Source organism: Cajanus cajan, chromosome 3 (genome assembly GCF_000230855.2).
Source record: "Cajanus cajan strain Asha chromosome 3, NIPB_CcT2T_4, whole genome shotgun sequence".
In the NCBI taxonomy this organism is placed as follows: Eukaryota; Viridiplantae; Streptophyta; class Magnoliopsida; order Fabales; family Fabaceae; genus Cajanus; species Cajanus cajan.
Window position 1 is genome coordinate 23,080,646 of NC_138519.1, and position 25,281 is coordinate 23,105,926.

At 30.9% G+C, this 25,281-nt stretch overlaps 1 protein-coding gene and 1 pseudogene across 22 annotated transcripts; one reads left to right on the top strand and one right to left on the bottom strand.

Moving 5' to 3' along the window:
• Positions 1–1,793: 1,793 nt before the first annotated feature.
• Positions 1,794–7,476, bottom strand: LOC109817899 (uncharacterized). 22 transcript variants are annotated; one of them, XR_014432329.1, is made up of 8 exons: positions 7,307–7,476; positions 4,587–4,688; positions 4,067–4,470; positions 3,918–3,984; positions 3,787–3,828; positions 3,499–3,540; positions 2,078–3,418; positions 1,794–1,983 (listed from the first exon to the last, which is right to left on the bottom strand). XR_014432329.1 is itself a non-coding variant. In XM_029268730.2 (7 exons), the coding sequence occupies exons 1-6, from the start codon at positions 4,229–4,231 to the stop codon at positions 2,119–2,121; spliced, it is 456 nt and encodes a 151-aa protein (XP_029124563.1). In that variant the 5' UTR covers positions 4,232–5,860; the 3' UTR covers positions 1,794–1,983; positions 2,078–2,118. The 22 variants fall into 22 exon arrangements, 8 of the variants coding, with proteins under 8 accessions (XP_029124563.1, XP_020238842.1, XP_082926807.1 ...); XR_003802781.2 differs by lacking the exon at positions 7,307–7,476 and having other exon boundaries at positions 2,078–2,132; positions 2,541–2,599; positions 3,293–3,418; positions 4,067–5,860; XR_003802780.2 differs by lacking the exon at positions 7,307–7,476 and having other exon boundaries at positions 2,078–2,159; positions 2,541–2,599; positions 3,293–3,418; positions 4,067–5,860.
• LOC109817897 (photosynthetic NDH subunit of lumenal location 1, chloroplastic-like) lies at positions 5,674–6,391 on the top strand (annotated as a pseudogene).
• Positions 7,477–25,281: the final 17,805 nt, after the last annotated feature.

The following is a 25,281-nucleotide window of genomic DNA, read 5'->3' on the forward strand; positions in this document are numbered from 1 at the left end:
TCTTTCAATTATCACATACTACTAAAATAGGTGGGGTAAAGGAAAGGTAAGGAAGTACATATAAAAATTGAAAAAAAAGAAAAAAGAGGAAAGATGTGTAAAAATTTACTAAATAAAATGTTGTGGGTGTAAAATTAAAAAATAAAAAAGATAAATTTTTTTTTTAAAATTTAATTATTTTTTTTAAAAAAAGAGGTGTATTTATAGAAAAAAGGAGGTGTATATATCATGAACCCAATGTTAAATATCCCAAGCCCAATATCTCAGTTAATCCCAAGCAATGATGGGCCGCCTCATAAGTAGGTATACCGGAATCTAAAGAAAATTGGGCCTTTTTTTCCAAAATGTCCAAGTAGCTACATCTGAGCCCAACATCTTTTTTCACTCCCTTTTCAAAAACAAAAATGATAAGTAGGCCCATATATATATATATATATATATATATATATATATATATATAAAAGAAGTGATAATTTAGTAAAAAAATATTAATCTAAAACCAACAAAAACTTCTTCATGGGAAGAATAAAGATGAAGCAAATTTACAAAGAAAACTTGAAAGATTTATTATAGTCATTTTTAAAAACTACTTATCAATATGAAGCTTTGATCAATAGATAAACTAATCACACCGAAAAATCTTGTAAGTTCAAACTAACTCAAATTCTCTGTATACAAACATCTTTCCAAGGGTTAAGGATAGATAAAAAATGTTGTAAACTTTCTCTATCAATGGTGGTCCTTTTGTTATTTTCTTAGATGTTTATCTATATATAAAGTTTACCTTTGTAATGATGAAGGGAAAAAATTGAATTAAAGGAGTTTAAATTCTAATCTAGGTAGTATTTTAGGTTTGTTTGATAAACTTCTCTACAAATTTTAAAAGAGAAATATATAAAAAGAAAAAAATGAAATTAGTTTCTTTACATATTAAAAAATAAATTTATGTATAAGTTTAAATAAGTTTAACTAATATGAAAGAATTTTTACAAATTAATTCATGTACAAATTAATTTTAATTTATAAAAAAAATTATTTCATTTTTTTTATATTTTCCTCCGGTATAAATATTGATAAAAAAAATTATCTAAGTATTCCTTAATTTATTAATTTATAGTTTGTGTTTGGAATGAAACACAACACCAAAAATTATTTTTTGTGGCAATTTTTATGTTATTTAGTGACCATACAAATGACTATTAATATCTTTACCGGCAATTAGATTATGGCGGGTGTATTTGGAGTCGGTGAAACTATTAGTAGCATTTAAAGTAAGTGTTGATAAAGACCTTTTAAATGGCTGAGAAAAATAAAAAAAAACTAATGACAATTCTAGCAACAATTTTAATAGTCACTAAAAGTAATTTCATTAAATAATGGATTCTCATATATGTAAAAAAAAAATTGTATAGAAATACAATTGAATTTCATTAAATAAAATAATTTATTTTGATAGCTTATTGATACTCAACTAGTTAAATTCAATTAAATAAAATTATTTTTAGTCCATGCATTGAAATTGATGAGGGAATCAAATTCAATTTTTCAACCATTGATTTTTTAAAAAGCAAACTATTTTCTTTACTAATATTCTCATTCACCATTTCTCATAAAAATAATGAGAATAATAAATTTTTGATATGATTACTACATAAAGCAAACTATTTTCTTTACTAATATTCTCATTCACCATTTCTCATAAAAATAATGAGAATAATAAATTTTTGATATGATTACTACATATTTGCAATAACACTAGATGTCCATTATTAGAGTAATGCAAAATTTATGAGTTTATCATATCCTTGATATACCAAGGAAACCATTGAAAATATAAAATGAATAGTAAATGATGTCATGATCCAAAGAAATTACATAATTTCATTTATAAGATAGTCATATCCCCAAAGAAAGCAAGGTATATAATGATCTGGTGCTATTTGCTAAAATGTCTAAAAGGTCTTCATCAATTGCAATTGAATCCTGCAAAGCACAAAATAAACAAATGGATGTCACTACATACATGTATTCCAATAATTAGTAAGAATTGACCAATAGAAAAGACAACATAATCTACCTCCTGGACTACTAGTTCTCTGTTCCTGTAAGCAACATAGTCTACCTCCTAACTTCTTTAGATCAAAATTAATGATTCAGTTCTGCATTATACAACTCGACCAGGAAAATATATCCAGTAATGAAACTTAAATCAAATAGGTGAATTTAGTCTTTCTTATTTCAGAAAGCCATTGTGTTCTATCTAGTAATGAAACTTAAATCAAATAGGTGAATTTTATTTTTCTTTATTCAAAAAAACCATGACCTGGGATGCCTAAGAAGAAAAAAATTAGAAAAAGTACCTAAAAAACTTTCCCAATCAAATGAAATGAAATGAGGAGCATATATTAACAGAAATTTAATAAAGGAAGCAACATGCATGTAAATTCAGCCAAGTAGTTCATTGGACAAAAAATAGATCAAGGAAAAGTTCTAGAAGACTGTTGAAATCCCAAAGAATCCAAACAGTTAATTATATGTACCAGCATCACGAGCTATGCTCCCTTTCTCTCTTATGGCAGAGGATATTCCACCATCTTATCTATAAATTCCAATTGAGAACATTAATTATAAAGTTACCAATACCATAAAAGGGTGTAATATGTGGATCTTAACATCTTTAGTTCCAAATTACACAATTTAGCATGAATTAAAAAAGCCAAAGATGTTGTGCTTGTCTATGTTCTAGATGCAAGGACTCGAAATTTATAATTCTAAAATAAAGCATTCAGAGTGAATTTGGTCCTAATACTATTTGCACATCCAATTATTTTTCAACTTGCACAGAATGGAAACAACCAATAGCATGAAAAACTCAATGAAAATAACACATGAAATAGTACAATCAATAAAAAGCAACTATCAGCTTTAACCGTAATTCATGAATTCTTTTTTCGTGTTAAGACAAAAGCATAACAACTTGGAATTTTATCTTTATTCAAGAAATAAATTAAATATGATATTTAAGCTTATAAAAAAGGCTACAATAACTTCATGGAACTAGAAGCGTAGAGCGACAACTCGACCAGGAATTTATTTTTAGGTATTTTCCAAATTAAATTTTTTATTTACCTAGCATCTAATATATAATAAAAAAATGGGTTCATATGCATCATCTATCTAAACAGAATATACAGTAATTTTCCTCCTCTAACCTAATCATCATAAGGAAATGAAATTATGAGCAAAAACAGTAACAACATCTTTGTTAACACAATGTCTAATAAATAATCACCATTCATGGACAGATTGGCAATTGCCTTTGCTGCTAGTATGCGAACAGCTTCATCATTATCTTTTCTAAGAAGCTTGAGCAAGGAAGTGAGGTCATCAGCTTGAACCATATTGTTTTTGTTAGCCTCTACATATTATAATAAATCAAATTACTCTACAAAAAAAAATTAAATACTCTAAAGAGAAGCAACAATATTTTTTTAAAACCTGATTTCATTATAACAGTTGGAATTTTAGTTGATTGTGATTCTACAAATCCAAACAAAAAGTTTGAGTGTTGAGACATTACAAGAAATCAACAAGTAGATAATTTAGATTTGTAAACACACTATTAAAAGTCATTTAATTATACAAGTTGCTATCCTATTGCCTTAAGTGTAATTAAGAGCCTATATCCATGAGTTTATTGTTCATGTTACCCATGCTTTTACAAAAGTAACTTAAACCTCTATAAGAAAAAATAGCATGTGTAAAACAAGAAGACATGGGCCAAACCTATTTTCATATTTGTAGTAGATTTTGTAGGTAATTGTGATTCTACAAATCCAAAAAGAAAAAAAGTGTTAAAATGTACGCCTTACAAAGAGTATTTATAGGTACAAAAACAAAAAGCATTAACAAATTACCATGAGTACCAAAGGACATGTGTGGCATTTCTGGTACTTTTTCTTGGCCAATATTAGTAACAAATACCTAATTAAGACATAAGAAAATAAAATTGTCTTTTACAATCAAAATTTGGAAAAAAAAATGTTTAAAAGCATTTGAATCATACCTGTCCAAATGAGCTTCCATTGAACTTTTGAGGCATAGATAGCTCCATTGGAAAATGTTTATACATGAATTTTCTAATGAAAGATAGTTCTAAAAGTAATCTATCTTGATTTTGATTCATCAAATTCATTTCTTCATCATGTTTTTCCTTTAACTCCTTTAACATCCTCACTTCTTGCTCTAATCTTTGTACTACCTCATTAGATATATTATCAGCAAAAGTAATTCCTATGGAAGATTTAGAACCCCACAACAAAAAAGGTGTTGGACCAAGTCCTAAGCCATGAACATAGCCACTTCTTTCAGCCCCAATACTTGGGAATACACATCTCCTTCCCAAGCAACATTATCAATAGGTTTTTCATTAGATGTTTCACCATTATTCAATTTTTCTTGCATCACATCCTATGTAAGCAAGTTTGAAGTTATTGCATACTCACAATTAATATAAAAATATTCAAAATAATTCGAATGTCATATATAATATGTACAAGTATAAAAATTGCTTAAAAAAATCTAACCACTATTTTTGCAGACATTTCATCCAATGGTCTTCCATCTTTACGTTTCTTATGAGTTAATATAAAGATTTCTGCCCTTGTAGGCTTTATCCCATCTATGGCCTAATAGGATTAAGTTGATGTCAAATAAATTCTCAAGACAAATGTTATTAAGTTGATGACTTTTCTCTTTAGAATCTGCATATGCAATGCAATAGCCATAAGTAATGGAAATTCCTGTCTCATAGATTGTACAAGATCTACTACAAAGTGATAACTATGAATGAATAACTACATTACATCAGAAATCGTAAGCACTTAACCTGAAATGCAGGAAATCCAAGGCACACGTCATCAAACTATTACTAAGAAGTCTGTTGTTATAAACTCAAAGCTTACACAACAACACTAGGTACTAGTCTCATGTCATTTTCCCCAAGAATCATTTAATATAACAAAATAGAAAAGTTTCATGTTATGATGCTTTTTGTATCAGAACTTGACTAAATTAAATGCTACACAAGAATCACTTACTCAATTACATCTTCCACACAAATTAACAAAGAGCAATGCTTCATGGACCAAATGCTAAACACAAAGAAACAAGTCATAAAGAGCTTCCGCTATATAATCCAATAAGGCTTTGTTTGAAAAAACTTCTCTATAAGTACTAATAATATAAGAAACAAAAAATAATAATCAAATTTTCCAGAATTCAAAATTAACATGCATTTCGACTTCTGGAGAAGTTAGATCAGAAAACTTCTATAAAAATTGAAGTGCATAAGTTAGTTCTACTAACAAAAGAGGTTTAATTCATTTTACCTGATTATTTTCTTCTCTTTTAAGTGCTCGCACAAAAGTTTATCCAAACAAGGTTTTTTGCCACTATCACTTTTATTGTTAATCATAGTGCATGAAACACTTATTTAGATGTAACAAATTCTGTTTGGACACTACGATTTCTTTTTTTAAATGTTATTATTATTTCCGTATTAACTATTAAGTAAACTCTTATTCTAACTTGAGAATAAGTATATCCCTCTCTTGATTTACTAAAATTTGTTATACGAAAAGCTCTACTTGAAAAGGATCTTTTATTTTTTGAATGGTTGATCTGGCCCAGAGGTATCAAGATTCGAGTAGTTGTTACACGAGAAAATGAATGGTAAAGATGGCAATTATAGAGTTGGAGAAAATCGCAAATGAATATCAATGAGAGTTAAGGAAGACTGAAAATCAGAGTGCATGAAGAAGAGAAGAGGAAAGCTAATGATTTTCATTTTTCAAGCCATTGCCAGAGAAGACCGTTATTGTTGGGTATTGGAGCATTAACTGCAAATTTACAACCAGCAAAGCTGCTCTTTGCTTAAGGTATTCATGCTTTTTGATGTGATAACATTTTGTGTTATTGAGCTTCACTTTACTAAAGGTATTTGCTCATGTGTAAAACTTAGATAAGTCATAATCTTCTGAAATTTTGGAATTAAATTACTCTTTGTTGTGTAGAAGTTCCAGACAGATATCGAGCTTTTGTAGACTATGAAGATGGGTATTCTTATGTATATCCCATTGATTGGAAGGTGAGAGATAAAAATCATATTAGTTTCACAAAAATTCTAGTCACAACCAGATTGTTTTCTAGAAGTTTGAATGTATCTCCTCCATAGGAATTTGACTTTAGGGATCATGATTCTACATTCAAAGACAGATATCTACAATTACAGAATGTAAGGGTGAGATTTCTACCAACTGAGAAGCAAGACATCCGAGATTTGGGTCCAATGGAAGAGGTGATGCTTCATAATTGCGTCCTAATATTCTAGCCTCTAGGAGTCTAATCTATTTTGAATATAGTGGAGTCAATCCTTCGGAATTAATCTAAAGAATCAAATCTGTTGTAGAATAAAAGTTATTTAATTGATAACTAAGCTTATTTTTTGAGTTTCTGTTTGCTAACTTGAAGAACAGAATCACCCAAATGTCGCACCAAAAAAGCTTCTTCCGTAACAACTGGTTTAACCATGGGTCCAATTAATCCAAAATTCCTTTATTTTGCTGCTAAAACTAACAACTCCCTTTTTTGAGAATTTACATATTCAACAAATTTTCATTTCTGAAAAAAATTGACAAGAAAATGATGACAAAAGAAACAAGAAAAATGATGCATGGAAATAAAAGCAGAAAATTCAGTAACATAGCAATCTCGGGTGTAAATCAAAACCATGTATCACAATGTCGAGATGCACATTCAAAAAAATGGCCACAGCTATAATTACAGTAAACGATATAAATGCACAATTAAATATATCAAATCACATATCAACCATGCCACTTAAAATACAAATCAAATCTCAACTTTCCAACAAAAAAAATACAAACAAGACTCTAAGAACTGCCACTATTTCAAATCTACCCTAAGCATGTGGATAATGCAGCAACAGAGCAACTTATACAATAAAATTATGCCAGAAGCAACTTATACATAACAACAAAGCATGATCAACATGCCCAGCAACTCGCCTTCCCAAACCAAATTTTCCAAAATTTCCAAACATTCCAAACATAACTATTTTGTATTTAAAAGATTAACATAAAAATCACAATCAAATTGAAACATTCATTCTATAATAGAAAGAGATGAAGATAGAGAAAGAGTTTAAAATGGAAAAAAAAAGAAATGAATCATACAAAACAAACTCTAAAATTGAAATTGAAGACAAAATCACAAGAGATATTACCATATGAGGATCCAATACGAGAATGAGTTGACGCAACCATTAAAGCTATGCCCAAGAGATAGAAGAAGCCATGACAGAAGCTTGAAATCACACAAGAGTGAGAGTGAGATGAGACAGTGAGAAGTGAGGCAAAGAAAAAAATAAGACTGCGTTATGCATCGAGAGTGTGAGGAATTTTGTAAAAAAAATAAATTCCAAATGAAAATTTAATATTAACAAAATTTTTTAAAAATTACCACTATAAATAAAGTTTTACCGGTTAATTTTTATTGGCCACTAAACACTTTAGCTAATAATGATATGCAGACAATTGTCTTATTGCCACTAAATAATTGCGGTTAATTATACCTTTTGTTGTAGTGAAATCGCATCATATGCAATGCAAGTTTCTCAGAAGAAAATAATAGTAGTTTTTGCTTCTTTTATCACTTTAATTTGATGGGATTTTTAGCTCCAAAACAGGAATAAAAATTCACTCAACGTGTAAATAGTTTGATTTTCTTATTTTGTCAAGCAATTAGTTGAAAATGTTTAGTTAATATGATATCGCCATAAGTGGTGGCAGAGTTTAGAAAGGGAAGGATTGTCATGGTCCCTCCATTTTTATTTTATTTTTAGAATATATATATATATATATATATATATATATATATATATAATTATTCTCTCTTATCCTTATTATAAAATGTAATTTAGAAGAAAAACTCATGATTTTTTTATAGTGCACTTTAAAATATATGTAAAACATTAATTTTATTTTTTATTTTTATTTATTAAAGATTATGAAAGCATGTGCTTCTTATTTATATTGTCTCCATATGATAACTAATTAACTTTTTATTTTTATTTGCTTTAAATACTTTTAATTAAATCCCTAATTTTAATATGAAAATTACACCAAAATATAAGATTTCTTTCACAATTAGATTTATTCTTAAAAATTGATTAAAAAAAATAATTTAAAATTTTAATTTAATATTTCAATTTATGTTATACATAAAATAAATGTCTCTTTTATATAATTAAAATTTTAAATAAATAATTATCTTTAAATATATTAAATATATAAAAAATAGTTCTTAAAAATAATTTCACTTAATATAACTATTCTAATTTATATATTTAAAAATATTTATTTATTATAAATCATAATTGCATAAAATAAGCATTATCTTATAATTTTTATTGTTCATTGAACGAGAATGTTACGATAGGGATTTTTATCTATTATCTTGATCCCTTCTTTCTTCTCCCAACATTTAACTTCAACCAACTAAATTTATTAAGTCTATAACTTCTCCTCACCTAGGCATGACAATGTGATGGGACAAGGCACATAAGGGTTTCAATATTTTTGTCTCCAAGTTTATACCCTATACACATATTTGTCCTCATATCTAATGCGTATAAAATTTGTGTCACATCCTCATCTCTATCAAGTTTCTTTCTAAATGGGAATGTGTTGTACAAGAGAAATTGTAATATGATTTTTCTTAGATGTGTAGATATTGTCGAAACACAAAGGATAATGAAAGAGGTTTATGAAGGTTCTTCTGACACATGCAAATGGGCATGCCATGGCAAGAAAAATCTTAAGAGTTAGTTAATATTAGTTGACTATTAGGGATGATAAATAAACTCGTAACCATAGGTAATGTTCAAAATATTTCTAACTTTGATGGAGAATATCTAGTTTGTCTAAGGATAGATACGGGTACGGATAATACTTCATTTATTGAATCAGGTACGAGGATGGGGATGGGTATATACTTACCTGCCTCTTATCCATACTCGTACCAATCCTCTCTTTGAATTTTTAGAAACTTAATTTATTTTTTTTAGAATTTACTTTATTTATGTAATTCTTACTCTATTTTAAATTTATGCCAAAATAAACTTAATTATAATTTTGAAATTGCTACTTTGTTGAAATTATTATTTTTTAATATTTATTTGTAAACAAATATTTAATTAATTTATGAACGGGTACAAATATACCTAGTACCAAACATGGATAGGGATGGAGATACAAATTAATACCATATCAGTTAAGTATGAGAACGATGATGAGTATAAGGTATAGGGACAGGGATATTAAAACTTGCACCTACCTACCCTGATGCCATCCCTATTGACCATGAAGAGTGGTTGCTTTAATTATGTGAAGAAATGTTATAAATGCCAAACATATGCTAATAACATCAATGCTCCACCAACTTCCCTTAATGTTTTCTCTTCATCTTGGCCATTTTCGATATAGGGAATGGATATATGTCATTAGTCCTATTAATGAATTGTAATTGACTATTTCACCAAATGGGTTGAAGCTACTTCATATGTCCATGTGGCTAAAAATGTGGTTGTAAAGTTCAATAAAAAAGAGTTGATTTGTTGTTACAGTGTGTCAAGTAAACTCATTACTCACAACACAACCAACTTGAATGATAAGATGATGATAGAATTATGTGTTTACTTCAAAATTCAGTATCATAATTCTCCCCATATCCCCCAAAGATGAATGGGGCAGTTGAAGTAGTAAATAAGAACATCAATAAAATCATTCAAAAAATGGTGGTGACATATAAATATTGGCATGAGATATTTCCATTTATTTTACATGAATATTGTACTTCAATTCGTACCTCAATTAGGGAAGCCCTATTTTCCTTGGTTTATGGAATGGAAGTAGTCCTTCCAATTGAGGTTTTAAGTATATTAATGGAAGTTGAATTGAACAAGCAAAGCAGGTCCAAGCTTGTTTGGACCAATTAAATCTCATTGAGGGAAAAAGGTTGAATGCAATTTGCTAAGGCCAGTTATATCATAAAAGATTGAACAAGGCATTTGAATAGAAAGTATAATCTAGGGAGTTTTGAGAAGGAGATTTGGTATTTAAGAAAATTCTACAAGTTCAAAAAGATCATTTTGATAAATGGGCACCAACTTTTAAAGGACCTTATGCAATTAATAAGGCTTTCTTTGGAGGGGCCCTAATCCTCACAAACATGGATGACAATGACCTTCCACATCCTATGAATTTTGATACGCTGAAGAAATATTATACCTAGAAAAAGCTCACAAGACTAAAAACTTGAAAGGGCGATCTAGGTAAAAGTTAGAATGACTTGGTAGGTTGAAAATTAAAAAGAGAGATCTAGGCAAAAATTAGGATAAAATTACAATAAAAAACAAAAATGGCCTATCAAAAGTATCGTGTCAAATTTTGAACTGGGGCGAATCACATGCAAAACTAGAAACTAGGTAAAATGATGTATTGAATTTTATTATCTTCTAAAGTTTATTGACGAGTAACCAAAGCTATTGAAGTGTAGTATTAGTATTGTTCATCTGAAAAGCGTCACTTATATAGCAAATACCTTTGGTCGTTACCATTTTGATTCCCAAAAGTTCATTTATGTATATTCTCCTTTTGTCATACAATAACCATCTTTGTAAACACATTCTCATTTTCTTGAACAAAATTACATTGTTTCCTTTGCTTATTACGTATTCATTTTGTATTTTACAATAAATACTAAAATGAAATATTTGTGGACATCCACTACAACAAAATTTATTATTAGCGACAATTAATTAGCGACAATAAATTAATTACCTTTATTTTATTATTTAATAAAAATATTAATGACTAATATATAATGGCCATTAAAAATATATTTACATCATACCAAAATTTACTATTAACGATAATTATTTATTAGGAAAAACTTAAGTCCCACATCGACTAAAAATAAGATAATTAAAGAGTATATAAATGGATGATAACTTTCACCTTATAAGTTTGTTTTGTAGTGTTGAGTTAGACCTATAACTTACTATTCTAAGTTGGTACCAGATTACTCACCATTATCAAACTCAATAGTCCCTAAACTTGAGGGGACCGACTATTGATAAAAATAATTAATTAGGAGATAAGATAATTAAAAAAAATAAGAAAATTAAAAAGAATATATAAGTAAAAGACAACCCTCATTTTACAAGTCCTACATCGACTAGAGATAAGATAATTAAAGAATATTTGTACTTGTGACACCCTTACTACCCCAACATATATATTGTAATAATAAAAACTTATAAATAAAATTTTCAATTTCGGTAAAAGGGTTCACATGAGAATCTTAAAAATTATCCTTCAATAACCACAATAACAAAAATGAAACGCAAGAGTTTTCAAATTATTTTCAAAAATAACATTTACAATAAAAACTTATGTTCTAAAAAAATCCTTTGCCCCGATGTTACAATATCAGAGCATCCCGACAATTCAACCGTTGGCATTCTAGATACCACTCGTAGCCATATCTTCCTCACCTAAAATATCCACAAATCGCACGGTGAGAAAAGAAAACATCTATATATATAGCACATAAGAAAACACAATATATTATTATAACTTAATATTCATAAATATTTCAACATATCGTATTTCAATCAATCATGCATCGTCATCACGTCATAATTCTCAATCACCCAAATCATCACAAATCTTGCACTTCACACTATGCCAAGGTCACGCTACCCATTTAACAATCTCAGGTCGTGCTCACCCCTGATATAACACTGTGCCAAGGTCACGTTATCCCTATCCCAGGGTCGTGCTCACCCCTGACATGTTAACCAAGGTCACGATACCCATTTAACAATCTCAGGCCGTGCTCACCCCTGATATAACACTGTGCCAAGGTCACGTTATCCCTATCCTAGGGCCGTGCTCACCCCTGACATGTTAACCAAGGTCACGATATCCACGTAACAATCCAGAGCCGTGCTCACCCTTGATATAAGATTGTGCCAAGGTCACGTTACCCCTAACCTAGGGTCGTGCTCACCCTTGACATGTTAACCAAGGTCACGATACTCACGTAACAATCTCGGGCCGTGCTCACCCCTGGTCATAGGTGTGAAGAACCACAATCACATCTCATTCACATTCCACACAACATCTCATAATTCAATTCCATACGCACATCTCAAGCAATTCACATCTAAGTCATCAATTTTTATCAAGTAATATAGCAATAATATTCATAAATTAATATAATAATCAATTTTAATACAATCTTAACATAAACGATAAAATTCCCAATTATTCCAAAACCTAACTCATAGGCACTTTTCTACAGTTTCGTTCTTCCTCTCTTACAAATTAAATATGTATTTCTAATCCTCAACACATACAGAATCTAATGGGATCATTAATTTCTCAAACAGAAATATTCTAATTTTTCCAAAACTTAGCTTACAGGCACTTTTCTATAATTTCGTTCTCTCTCCCAGATCATCATTCTTACAAATTATTGGCATATTTATAATCCTCATCACATACAGAATCTAATGGGATCATCCATTCCTCAAACAGAAATCATCCAACTTTTCACAACCTAACTTATAGGCACTTTTCTATAATTTCGTTTTCTCTCCCAGAGCATCATTTTTACCAATTAATCATATATCCATGTTCCTAAATACATACATAATCAAATAAGACCAATAATTCTTCAAACAGAAATAATTATAAAATTGGGGTTCTTCCTCTACCCAATTTCCTCATGTAACTCTACATATAAATAATTCCCTTTTCCCCCGTACCTGGATAAGAAGAAGCTGAATCTAGATATGTAGAAGCTGAATCTACACTAGATCTGGTTGATCTCCCTTGCTGGGTTCCCCTCGGTCTGAAGTAGAAAGTAGAGGAAAGAAAAGAGAGAGCAGAAGAAAAGAAATCAGAAATGAGAGGTGTGCTTTTTGGGAGTGACAAACAGCTCTATATATAGGCATTCTGTGCCAGAACGGCCCGTTCTGGACCCTTAAACCATGGCTAAAAATCACATCCAGAACGGCCCGTTCCAAAACCAGAACGGCCCGTTCTGGTTTGCATTAATTACACCCAACGACCATAATTTTGGGAATGCCTCGTTCCAAGCCCGTTCCCATTTAGGGTTAATGGCATATTTAATAGTCCGGAACGGCCCGTTCCATCTTGAGAACGGCCCGTTCTGGGCTATTAACTCACATTCAATTTGGTAGTTTGGAACGGCCCGTTCCAATTCCGGAACAGCCCGTTCCAAGCTACTAAATCACCCCTATCTCCTTTATAAAATTACCAAAATACCCTCAATTAAAATAAATAAATAAATAAAAAGTGAAATAAAAACTGGGGTGTTACAGTACTCATCTTACAAGTTCCACATCAACTAAAAAGTAAAAAATGCCACAAAAAGTTATACACTTTTTTTGACCATTATAAGGATTTTTACTAGCATTCAGAATAATTTCCACTAGATGTGCGACACTACATACAATGACTAATGTGAAAATGTTGGTAAAAGATTTTGTAACAATTTTTATTGCCAATAAAAGTCATATTAAATGCCACTAAAAGTCTATTTTATTGTAGTGATCCAAAATTTCAAAGCACGACAATTACATAAATAAGTTTTGAAGACCATAAAATGCTTGATAATTTCTTGATAATGTTGCTTTTACTCATAAAGTTTTTTTAGCAGCTTAAGGGTAACCTAATGAAATGATCAATTATCGTTCAAGAGAGATCAAAGGAATCACCCATCCATGAATCCTAGGTCATGTGTCAAAATAAGGAATGGGGATTATAAACCTCTTAAGAAAGGAAAAAGCAAACAACAATGGAAAAGAAACAAAAAATTTACTTTTGAAAGTTGTGTCTCACGATATTTTGCATTGTATCATCACTACATTGCATCTCATGTCATCTACACGTTAACTAGATGTCTTGGTTCTTAAAGCCTATGACTTAGTTTTCTTGGATCTTCAAGCCAATAATGTAGAACCTTCGAGCCAAATATCTACTTAAAAAATTTTACTTTTTGTTTAAGTCAAGTACTTACTTGCACAAGTTATATTTTTCTTTTGTATAAGACTAGTATCTATTTAGCACAACCTTCAATCGATCTAGCCTCAATATTCAGCTGATCTAAACTTGCATTCAATTGATCCAACACAAACACTTGATCAATCTAGCCTCAATATTTGATTGATCGAACACCAACATTTGATCGAACGTTCTAGCACCAACATTTGATAGTTTGATCCAATAGCAACATTCGATCAATCTAGCCTCAACATTTAGTCAATCTAACACCAGCATTTGATTAATCATTCTAAGACCAACATTTGATAGTTCAATCCAACACCAACATTTCGGTTAGCTTAAAAGAAGGAAATGATCAGATAGTAAAGGGTTGGTTACAAACCAATTCAACAATAAAAGAGACTTACAAGTCTAGTAAAAAGGATAAGTTTTTTTAAAGCTTCAGTGACTTTAAGAATGTCGAAGCAAAAAAGTTTAATTGGCTCATCTCCACATGTGTCTTTCCTACAAAAGAAAGTTTGTTTCTTAGTTCACAATTGCCACATTGTTTGATTGTACTACCACCTAACACATTACATTACCTAAATGTGTCATCAAATTTACTTTTTCTACACTTTATACTCATATCTCATTTATTCCTTCTTATTTCTCTTTTTATACGTTGAATTCTTTTACTTTTTTTAATATAATTTATTTTTTATGACTATATATGGAGTAATTTTGTGCTTTGTCGCTTATTTACATAATGTTATTGGTGATATATTTATTGTATAGAACATGTTTTTTTAGCTTTAATTTGTCTTTTATTTTTTTACTTTTTTTTTTCTTTCTTATGAGAGGGTAATAATGGATGCAAATATTTTTCTATCATTTGATAGTTTAAAATTTTTTTTCTTTTGATATTTGAATTAAACAAGTGTAAATTAAAGGTTAAAGCTCACATATGTTCATATCGTTTTTCTTAATAACTTTTTTTATTCATAAATTAAAATGTACAAAGAAAATATTAGTATTAGAATCTTGAACTCTTATCCTTTTTGTTAAGTATAATGTGTAATTGTTTTCTTTTATTGCATTTGTATTTATAAATAAAAATAAATAATTTTAATTCATACATGTGAGATTTTTCGCTAAACACAATCACTTTTTGTTTAATTTACAACTTCAACAACCTACTGATACAAATTCATCGCTATATAGCCACCCATTATTAGTGATTTTTACTCAATCACCTATTGAGATTTCTTCCTCAATAACCTGTTGAGTAACCCAACCTCACAGCCACCTACTATGAGATCCTATAACCATTTAGTTGACTTCTTTTCTCTCCTTCCTACACCTCTACAACTCAGATCTAGTTAGAGAAGGCTTTTATAGAAAATGGGTTTGTGTATTCTAGCACTCAACAATGGTATTACGACAGATTCTCCTAACTAGAGCTTCCATTAAGGAAGATTCTCACTTCGTTTTTTTTTATTACAAGAATGATTACAAATGTAGAAATGGAGCTCTTTGCAAAAATAGCGTATGAAACAAGGATTATAACTTGAAAAGCTTGCATTTTGATTACTCTATTTGATATTGCTTGCTTCAAAAATGTATGGTCTCCTTTATATAGCCTTCAGGATAGGTATGTTGGGGCTTGCTTATTTTTTAAGCAGTGTTGATGTAACACCCCGAATTTTTTTACTAATACTACGAATAATTATTATTTATTTTTGTATTTATAAAAATTATTTCCTTATAATTATTTTGATTAATTAAATGTGTTTGATTTGAATTTTTAAAGGTTTTTAATAATAATCATTTATGAAAATTATTTTGTATAATATTATTAATTATGATATTTTGTTATAATTATTATTTAAAGAAAATCATGTTTTAAATTGTATTGATGTTTTATTTTGATATATATATATATATGATATTTATTTATTTATTAATTAGCAAACTTGGATTTTCATAGTTCTGGAACGGGCCGTTCCACTTTTGGAACGGGTCGTTCCCAACCTAGCATGTGTGGGTAAAATTTTAACCCAGAACGGGCCGTTCCACTTTGGGAACGGGCCGTTCCGGATGTCGTTTTTAAGAACATGTTATTAACTCAGAACGGGTCGTTCCACCATGGAACGGGCCGTTCCGAAAACCCCAGAACGGGCTGTTCTTGTTTTGGAACGTGACATTCTAAGAGAGGCTTTTGTACATATTCTATGTGCCTAGAACGGGCCGTTTCGGATTCGGAACGGGACGTTCTGGCCGCGGCCTGATGCCTATAAATAAAGCGTTTTGCACTCTCTAAAACTTATTTTTTCATTTTCTTATCTTTTTCCTCCTTTCTCTCTGAAGACGAAGGGGAACCTAGAGGGGGCGACCAACAAGATTCGGCTCTACTTATCGAGGTAAGGGGGGAGGGAGAAACCTCGCTCTGCGTGTGGGATTGTATGCTGGGTAGTGGGGTTGGCCCCCAATCCTGTGTTTGTTGTATGTCATATTTGTCTTGTATGTTCCAATTACATAATTAATATGCGTGTATGAATAAAAACTTTGTTTAGACTATGATTGTGGAAATTGGTACTTCTATGGGTTCCTACGGGAAACCCTAAGGGAGTGCATTGATGCTTGTATGAGTAAATTAATTGTGATAATAATTATATACGTGAATTGTCTTATTTTAAATGTTTATTGCATAAATTGGAACTCTCTATGGGTTCTTGAGAGAACCCTATGAGCAGCAGGCAAAATAGGAATGTTTTCCGTTTTGCTATCTGATTGCTCTATTGTATTTCTTGTTGAATGTAATGTATAAATATGTGTTTAATTTATTAAATAAACAAGTTTTGATATGAATTAGAGTGTTCTGTGGGTTTCTACGGGAAACCCTATAAGAAAACAGGCAAAATATAAATGTTTTTATGTTTTACCTTTTGAGTTTTCTGTTGTGTTTCTTGATATTTGCTAAGCGTAAATATGTGTCTAATTTATTAAATAAACAAGTTTTGATATGAATTAGAGTACTCTGTGGGTTCCTGTGGGAATCTTATGAGAAACAGACATATTTCTAATAGTTTCTGTTTTAGCTTCTGGTTGTTCTGTTGTATTCATTGTTGTATGAGATGTATGAATATTTGTTTACTTTTGCAAATAGATGAGTTTTGATATGAATAAAAGTGCTCTGTGAAAATTGTGAATATGATGTGATAATGCGAATGTGATGATGAAATGTAATGATGAGATGTGATGATGAAATATAATGAGGAGATGTGATGATGAGATATGTTGAGACATGATAATGTGATATGGGAATGAGACATGAAAATGTGATATGTGTTAATGCATAGAGTCTTGTTTGACATGCATCATTTGCATAAATGTTTTAAGGGTACGATATGGAATACACCACCAAAGAAGGCCCCCTAGTGTAAAAGCTTTGGGGATTAGTCCTTAGGGATAGCTCGGTTTGGAAGTCCCAGTCTCGCCCATTGTGTCCATGGGATGTATCTTGCGCGGCTTAGCTATCCCGACGAGACTTTGGTAGTATATCCTTCTAGTGAGAGTGCGCAGAGGGTGTGACCCGACATGTACTCCTAGACTACTCTTCATGTATTGCTAGCGGCAATATGCCATGTGATGTTTTACTGGCGCCACATGCATGATAATGTGAAGTCCGTGTCCATGCATGTGCATCCTTATTATTAAATGATGATAAATTACTATTTGTATGACTTGGATGATTGAATAAACTATTGTTGTTGATTGATCTGAGGTAACTATATTGTTTGTGTTTGGCTATCCGGTGTGCGTTCCTACACCGTGAGCCAGAGTGAGATGTTTCTCACTCCCTTCTTTTGTGTTGTTTCTCTTGTTTGATATACAGGTGATCATCAGCGTGAGGCTGAAGATGTTGGTGATGAAGCTTAGGCTTCTATGTTGGGTTTTGCTCTGATAGGACATGTGACATTGGGACATAGATAGGATTAGTTTAAAATGTTCTTATTAAATTATTTTGGAAAACTCAGTTTTATTTCTTTGTAATTTTACTGGCATGTTATTTGGATTAAATTTATGAATGTGAACTCTTTACCCTTACGTGGTTGGAAATTTGTTTTTTTATTGATGAAAAATTCTATTTTTTTATAATTACTGTATATGTATGTTGGGGTAGAGGGTGTCACATTAAGTGGTATCAGAGCAGGTCAATCCAATCGACCGTGTGTGTTATGTGCTTATCGCGACTCTATTGTGTGCTCTGACTGTGTCTTGTTTGTTGTGTACTATGATGATGTTTTTCTTTTATGATGATGATGTTCTTCTTGTGTTGATATTGTTGAGTTTGATATTGTTAAGTTATTTTGTAATTAGAAGAATGATAGTCATGATAGTGTTAGCTAATACCATTATGACCGCTCTTCTTCATTCTTATGATTGCTTATTTGTTTGATACTTCTTGCTTAAGTAAGAAGTAGTGATTGAGTGATATCGCTTGTGTTGCAAGCATATGTGCGAGTAGTGGTATACGAGATATTGTGCTAATATTGTAGGAACTATTGAGGCCATAGATTTAGGTAAGACAATGATTTTTTTTAGTGTATTAAGAGTTTACGATTGGTAGAATTTTTGAAAGCTATAGTTGTTGTGATTGAATCCAAGGATGATGTATGTTGAGAATTGGAGTTTTGGTATTCTTAAGGAGAGATTGAAGTGTTGATGTTTTCTAGAGTTTGATGGTTGCATGTTGACCTTTTATGGTTTAGGTAGCATGTAGATTTTATTTTCTAAGCCTTTTGTACTGAATATGTGAGTTGTTTGGTTTAGGATTGTAGTGGAAAGCTTGGATATGAAGTTGAGGTATGAGTTTGGAAGGGTTGAGGTATTTTGTGGGGTTAGATATATTGATATACTATTGCTGTTTGGTGTAGAGGATATTTTCTCTGCAGTTTTGTTGTGCCAGTATGAGTACAATATTGACAGATTTAGATTTTATGGTCTTCACAAAAGTTGTAGCCTTGGACGTTATCTTTCCAATGGAACTAGAATCAGGTAAAACGGAGGTCTATAACTCTAGTTATAGCTACTTTGGTGATCAAAGGTCTAGCTGTAAGCGCTGAATATATCTGCTGCGGTTTTTGAAATTTTTAGCTAAGAAGATGATCTTTTTAGAATCTTATGTCTTCGTAGGAGTTGTAGCTTATTCTTTTAGCTTTCTTTTGAGAGAGGTTTGAGATCATTTGGATGAGTATAAATCTCTAGGTATCATTTTCTTTGATCATTGTTGAAGGGATATGTATGATGTCATGATATTTTTGAACCGTTAGGCAATGCAAGTATAAGAATTGATTTTGTTAAGATGTTTTGGGGTGTTTTCTTGTGGATTGAGAGGTTTTTTAAGGTTGTATGATGATATGTGGTAAAGGTTGTTCATGTACATGCTTATGGATGGTATATTTAATTGAAGGTTTAAAGTAGGTATTCTAATATGATTTAATATGCATGTATGTTGATATGAGCATAGATGACCTTAGGGATCAATTGGTGAATGTCGTGTGGTTAGTGAGATTGATCTTAGGGTGTGATATGATCATATTGTAGTTGAAGGTGGAGATATATCCAAGACGGTTGTATGTTAAGTTATCTAAGTATTACTATTTTATTTTATATTATTTTATTTTATTTTTTGATTGTATGAGATAAGTTTTCTAGTTCCTGCAAATTCCAGTTGAGGTAAACATGGATCTGTCTCAGGTAGAAGTTATGTTTAAGTGGATATCTAAGCCAGTTAGTGAGATAAGAGTTTTATGAGGTTAGCTTATTATTATTGGAGATTTATTGAAGGAATTTCTAAGATAGCATTGTCCTTAACTACGTTCACTAGGAGGAGCATTGTCTTTATGTGGGATAGTAAGTATGAGAGTAGTTCCAACTCTTAAGGCAAGATTGACTAGTGTTAATATTATTGGATTTTAGTAAGTTTTTTGTGGTATATAGTAGTACTTATAAGATGAATTTGGATGCATTGTTGATGCGAGAAGGAAAGGTAGTAGCTTATGTTTCTAGGCAATTGAAAATTCATGAGAGGAACTACCTTATCTATGAGTTAGTGGTTATGATATTACATTAAGATTTGGAGACACTACCTATATGATTCTAAGCTTGAGGTATTTAGTGATTGTTAGAGTCATAAATATCTTTTGACCAAAGGAGATAGTTGGAATTTCTTAAGGACTAGGATTTTAATCTCAGTTTCTATCTAGGTAAAGGCAATGTGGTGACAGATGCCTTGAGTAGGATGATCCTTCATCTATCGTTTTGATGATTTAAAGGTTAAATTTGATTGAAGAGTTTAGAGATTTAAGCTTGATTTGTGAGCTTACCCTTAAAAGCATTGAATTGAGTATGTCGAAGGTGACTAGTGAATTAATGGATGAGATTATAGAAGCCTAAGAGTTAGATCCTTTCTTAGTGAACCAAGTGGAGAGGATTGGTAACGGTATAGATAGCCCTTTTCGAGTGGAAGTTGATGGTGTTTTGTGGTTTCAGGATAGAATCTATGTGCCTAATAATCCAAAATTAAGGAAGATGATCTTAGAAGAAGGCAATAAGAGTACTCTTAGTATTCACTTAGGAGCTATTAAGATGGATTAAGACCTTAGGAGGATGTATCAGAGTGGCGTAGCGGAAGCGTGGTGGTCTAAGATGAAGAGAGGAGTAGAGGAAGTTGTGGACTTGTGTGTAGTATTCCGAAAGTCTAAAGTGGAACATTAGAAAGTCTAAGGTGGAACATTAGAAAGTCTAAGGTGGAACATTAGAAAGTCTAAGGCAGTAGACATATCCATTTTTATTTGCTTTAGATAATTTCGGGGACGAAATTTTTAAAAGGAGGGGAGAATTGTAACACCCCGAATTTTTTTACTAATACTACGAATAATTATTATTTATTTTTGTATTTATAAAAATTATTTCCTTATAATTATTTTGATTAATTAAATGTGTTTGATTGAATTTTTAAAGGTTTTTAATAATAATCATTTATGAAAATTATTTTATATAATATTATTAATTATGATATTTTGTTATAATTATTATTTAAAGAAAATCATGTTTTAAATTGTATTGATGTTTTATTTTGATATATATATATATATATGTTATTTATTTATTTATTTATTAATTAGCAAACTTGGATTTTCATAGTTCTGGAACGGGCCGTTCCCAACCTAGCATGTGTGGGTAAAATTTTAACCCAGAACGGGTCGTTCCACTTTGGGAACGGGCCGTTCCAGATGTCGTTTTTAAGAACATGTTATTAACTCAGAATGGGCCGTTCCACCTTGAAACGGGCTATTCCGAAAATCCCAGAACGGGCTGTTCTTGTTTTGGAATGGGTTGTTCTGAGAGAGGATTTTGTACATATTCTATGTGCCCAGAACGGGCCGTTTCGGATTCGGGACGGGCCATTCTAGCCGCGGCCTGATGCCTATAAATAAAGCGTTTTGCACTCTCTAAAACTCATTTTTTTCATTTTCTTATCTTTTTCCTCCTTTCTCTCTGAAGATGAAGGGGAACCTAGAGGGGGCGACCAACAAGATTCGGCTCTGCTTATCGAGGTAAAGGGGGAGTGAGAAACCTCGCTCTGGGTGTGGGATTGTATGCTGGGTAGTGGGATTGGCTCCCAATCCTGTGTTTGTTGTATGTCATATTTGTCTTGTATGTTCCAATTACATAATTAATATGCGTGTATGAATAAAAACTTTGTTTACACTATGATTGTGGAATTTGGTACTTCTATGGGTTCCTACGGGAAACCCTAAGGGAGTGCATTGATGCTTGTATGAGTAAATTAATTGTGATAATAATTATATACGTGAATTGTCTTATTTTAAATGTTTATTGCATAAATTGGAACGCTCTATGGGTTCTTGAGAGAACCCTATGAGCAGCAGGCAAAATAAGAATGTTTTCTATTTTGCTATCTGATTGCTCTATTGTATTTCTTGTTGAATGTAATGTATAAATATGTGTTTAATTTATTAAATAAACAAGTTTTGATATGAATTAGAGTGCTCTGTAGGTTTCTACGGGAAACCCTATGAGAAAACAGGCAAAATATAAATATTTTCTGTTTTACCTTCTGAGTTTTCTATTGTGTTTCTTGATATTTTCTGAGCGTAAATATGTGTCTAATTTATTAAATAAACAAGTTTTGATATGAATTAGAGTACTCTGTGGGTTCCTGTGGGAATCCTATGAGAAACAGACATATTTCTAATAGTTTCTGTTTTAGCTTCTGGTTGTTCTGTTGTATTCATTGTTGTATGAGATGTATGAATATATGTTTACTTTTGCAAATAGATGAGTTCTGATATGAATAAAAGTGCTCTGTGAAAATTGTGAATATGATGTGATAATGCGAATGTGATGATGAAATGTAATGATGAGATGTGATGATGAAATATAATGAGGAGATGTGATGATGAGATATGTTGAGACATGATAATGTGATATGGGAATGAGACATGAAAATGTGATATGTGTTAATGCATAGAGTCTTGTTTGACATGCATCATTTGCATAAATGTTTTAAGGGTACGATATGGAATACACCGCCAGAGAAGGCCCCCTAGTGTAAAAGCTTTGGGGATTAGTCCTTGGGGATAGCTCGGTTTGGAAGTCCCAGTCTCGCCCATTGTGTCCATGGGATGTATCTTGCGCGGCTTAGCTATCCCGACGAGACTCTGGTAGTATATCCTTCTAGTGAGAGTGCGCAGAGGGTGTGACCCGGCATGTACTCCTAGACTACTCTTCATGTATTGCTAGCGGCAATATGCCATGTGATGTTTTACTGGCGCCACATGCATGATAATGTGAAGTCCGTGTCCATGCATGTGCATCCTTATTATTAAATGATGATAAATTACTATTTGTATGACTTGGATGATTGAATAAACTATTATTGTTGATTGATCTATAAGGTAACTGTATTGTTTGTGTTTGGCTATCCGGTGTGCGTTCCTACACCGTCCTACACCGTGAGCCAGAGTGAGATGTTTCTCACTCCCTTCTTTTGTGTTGTTTCTCTTGTTTGATATACAGGTGATCATCAGCGTGAGGCTAAGGATGTTGGTGATGAAGCTTAGGCTTCTATGTTGGGTTTTGCTCTGATAGGACATGTGACATTGGGACATAGATAGGATTAGTTTAAAATGTTCTTATTAAATTATTTTGGAAAATTCAGTTTTATTTCTTTGTAATTTTACTGGCATGTTATTTGGATTAAGTTTATGAATGTGAACTCTTTACCCTTACGTGGTTGGAAATTTGTTTTTTATTGATAAAAAAATTCTATTTTTTTTATAATTACTGTATATGTATGTTGGGGTAGAGGGTGTCACAGTTGATACCAACATATACTTTTATTTTTGGTGTTGTCAACAATTCCTTCTAAAGCATGGAGCTAAGTTTTAACTAAAACTATTTAATGAGTGGTCCAAAGAAGTGGACTCCTGAGCTAAGTCTTCTAGGCATTTTCCTGAGAGAAAATGTTCATCTTGAACTTTTTGATCAATAGTCATTGTGTGCTCATCAACCAACTAAGACCAATGGTGCTACATGACAACTTAAGTAGCTTGAATGCTTTCTATTAAAGCTTTTGAATACTAAACAAATTAAATTTGAAATACTTGAACAAATTTTTTAGTAATCCATATGGGAACTCTTTGGAGTTAAAACTTGAAACTAAAAATTTATCATTATTAAAGCATGAATTACAGCAAGATTCAACAAAAATGTTGTGAGTTTCTCGTGGGTTTAACCAAATTGATAAAACCCAATAGGGATGGGAATAAATTTAAAATACAAATCGTTTCATTTTAACTCGAATCCAAACCTATCCTTCCTTTTATGTGGATGGGGATGGCAAACTTGTCCTGTAATGATGCCTAAAGATATATTTGTAATTAGCTAATTTACACTATTAAGATAAGAAGCTAAAAATATTTGTTTTCAAGAATTTAATAATTAATAATTTAGTACATTTTTTCCCTCATTAGATGAATATCATCTTATAAAAAATTTAATGAAATATAAATTATGTACTAATAGGTAATTAAAAAATTTATTTAAAGTAATTTTGATTTAATAATTTGCATCTAAATTTAATTATATTTACATTTTCAATTATTATAATTTTAAAATATATAATTTTATTAAATTAATAAAAAAATTATATTCTTTATATTTTCCAAAAAGTTAAGTAAACATGCCAAAATAATATTATGTATCCTAAACTGCAAAAAATGTGTGAAACTAAAAAATATAAGTCATAATCAATGCAATTATCTAGGGGAAATGTAGTTCATTGCTCCCTAATAATTTTTATATGTCTTCTAGCAACAATGGTAATCATTTATAAACATCTGTTAAGGAAAATTAGAACAATAATTAGTAATAATTCATAAATCATATAATAAAATAAGAACTTTAACTAGAAACTTTCAAAATTGTAAAACTTATTTCAATCTACCCCATACTATTTGTTAATTGACAATAGTATACATTGTCTTTATTACATAGCAATTGCACTCAGTTTCTTAAATATTTATAAGACTACAAAAATAATTTAAAAATAACTTCAATGGTCATGGTAATTTAAAATAAAATACCTTCAAAAAAAAATATCATTGTTGAAATTAAAATAATTCTTTTAAGAGAGATCCAGTGCATCTTTTTTCTCTTGTTTGAACCCTTGAACATAAAGTATCCTACTGATGTGCATTTTCTTACTTTTGTAACCCCCTATTAATTATTGTCGGTGCTTAATTGTTTTCTCTTGCCATATTTTATTGTTTTGAGATTTATTGGGCTATTTAATTTAATTGGATTTATTAGCCTAATTAATTTCATAATTATTCTGCAGAGAATTTGGAAGCACAGACTAAGAGCACTGCCACATGCAAAACAATTCAAGATTCAATACCAATGATTAAAATCATTTGTATTGAATCTTAAACAAGAAGCTAAAGTCCACTCAATGCATACATAAATTCAGTATCAATTTTATTTATAAAAAAACAAGTAAAGTACCTAATTTTAATTAAATAGTTTATTTAGC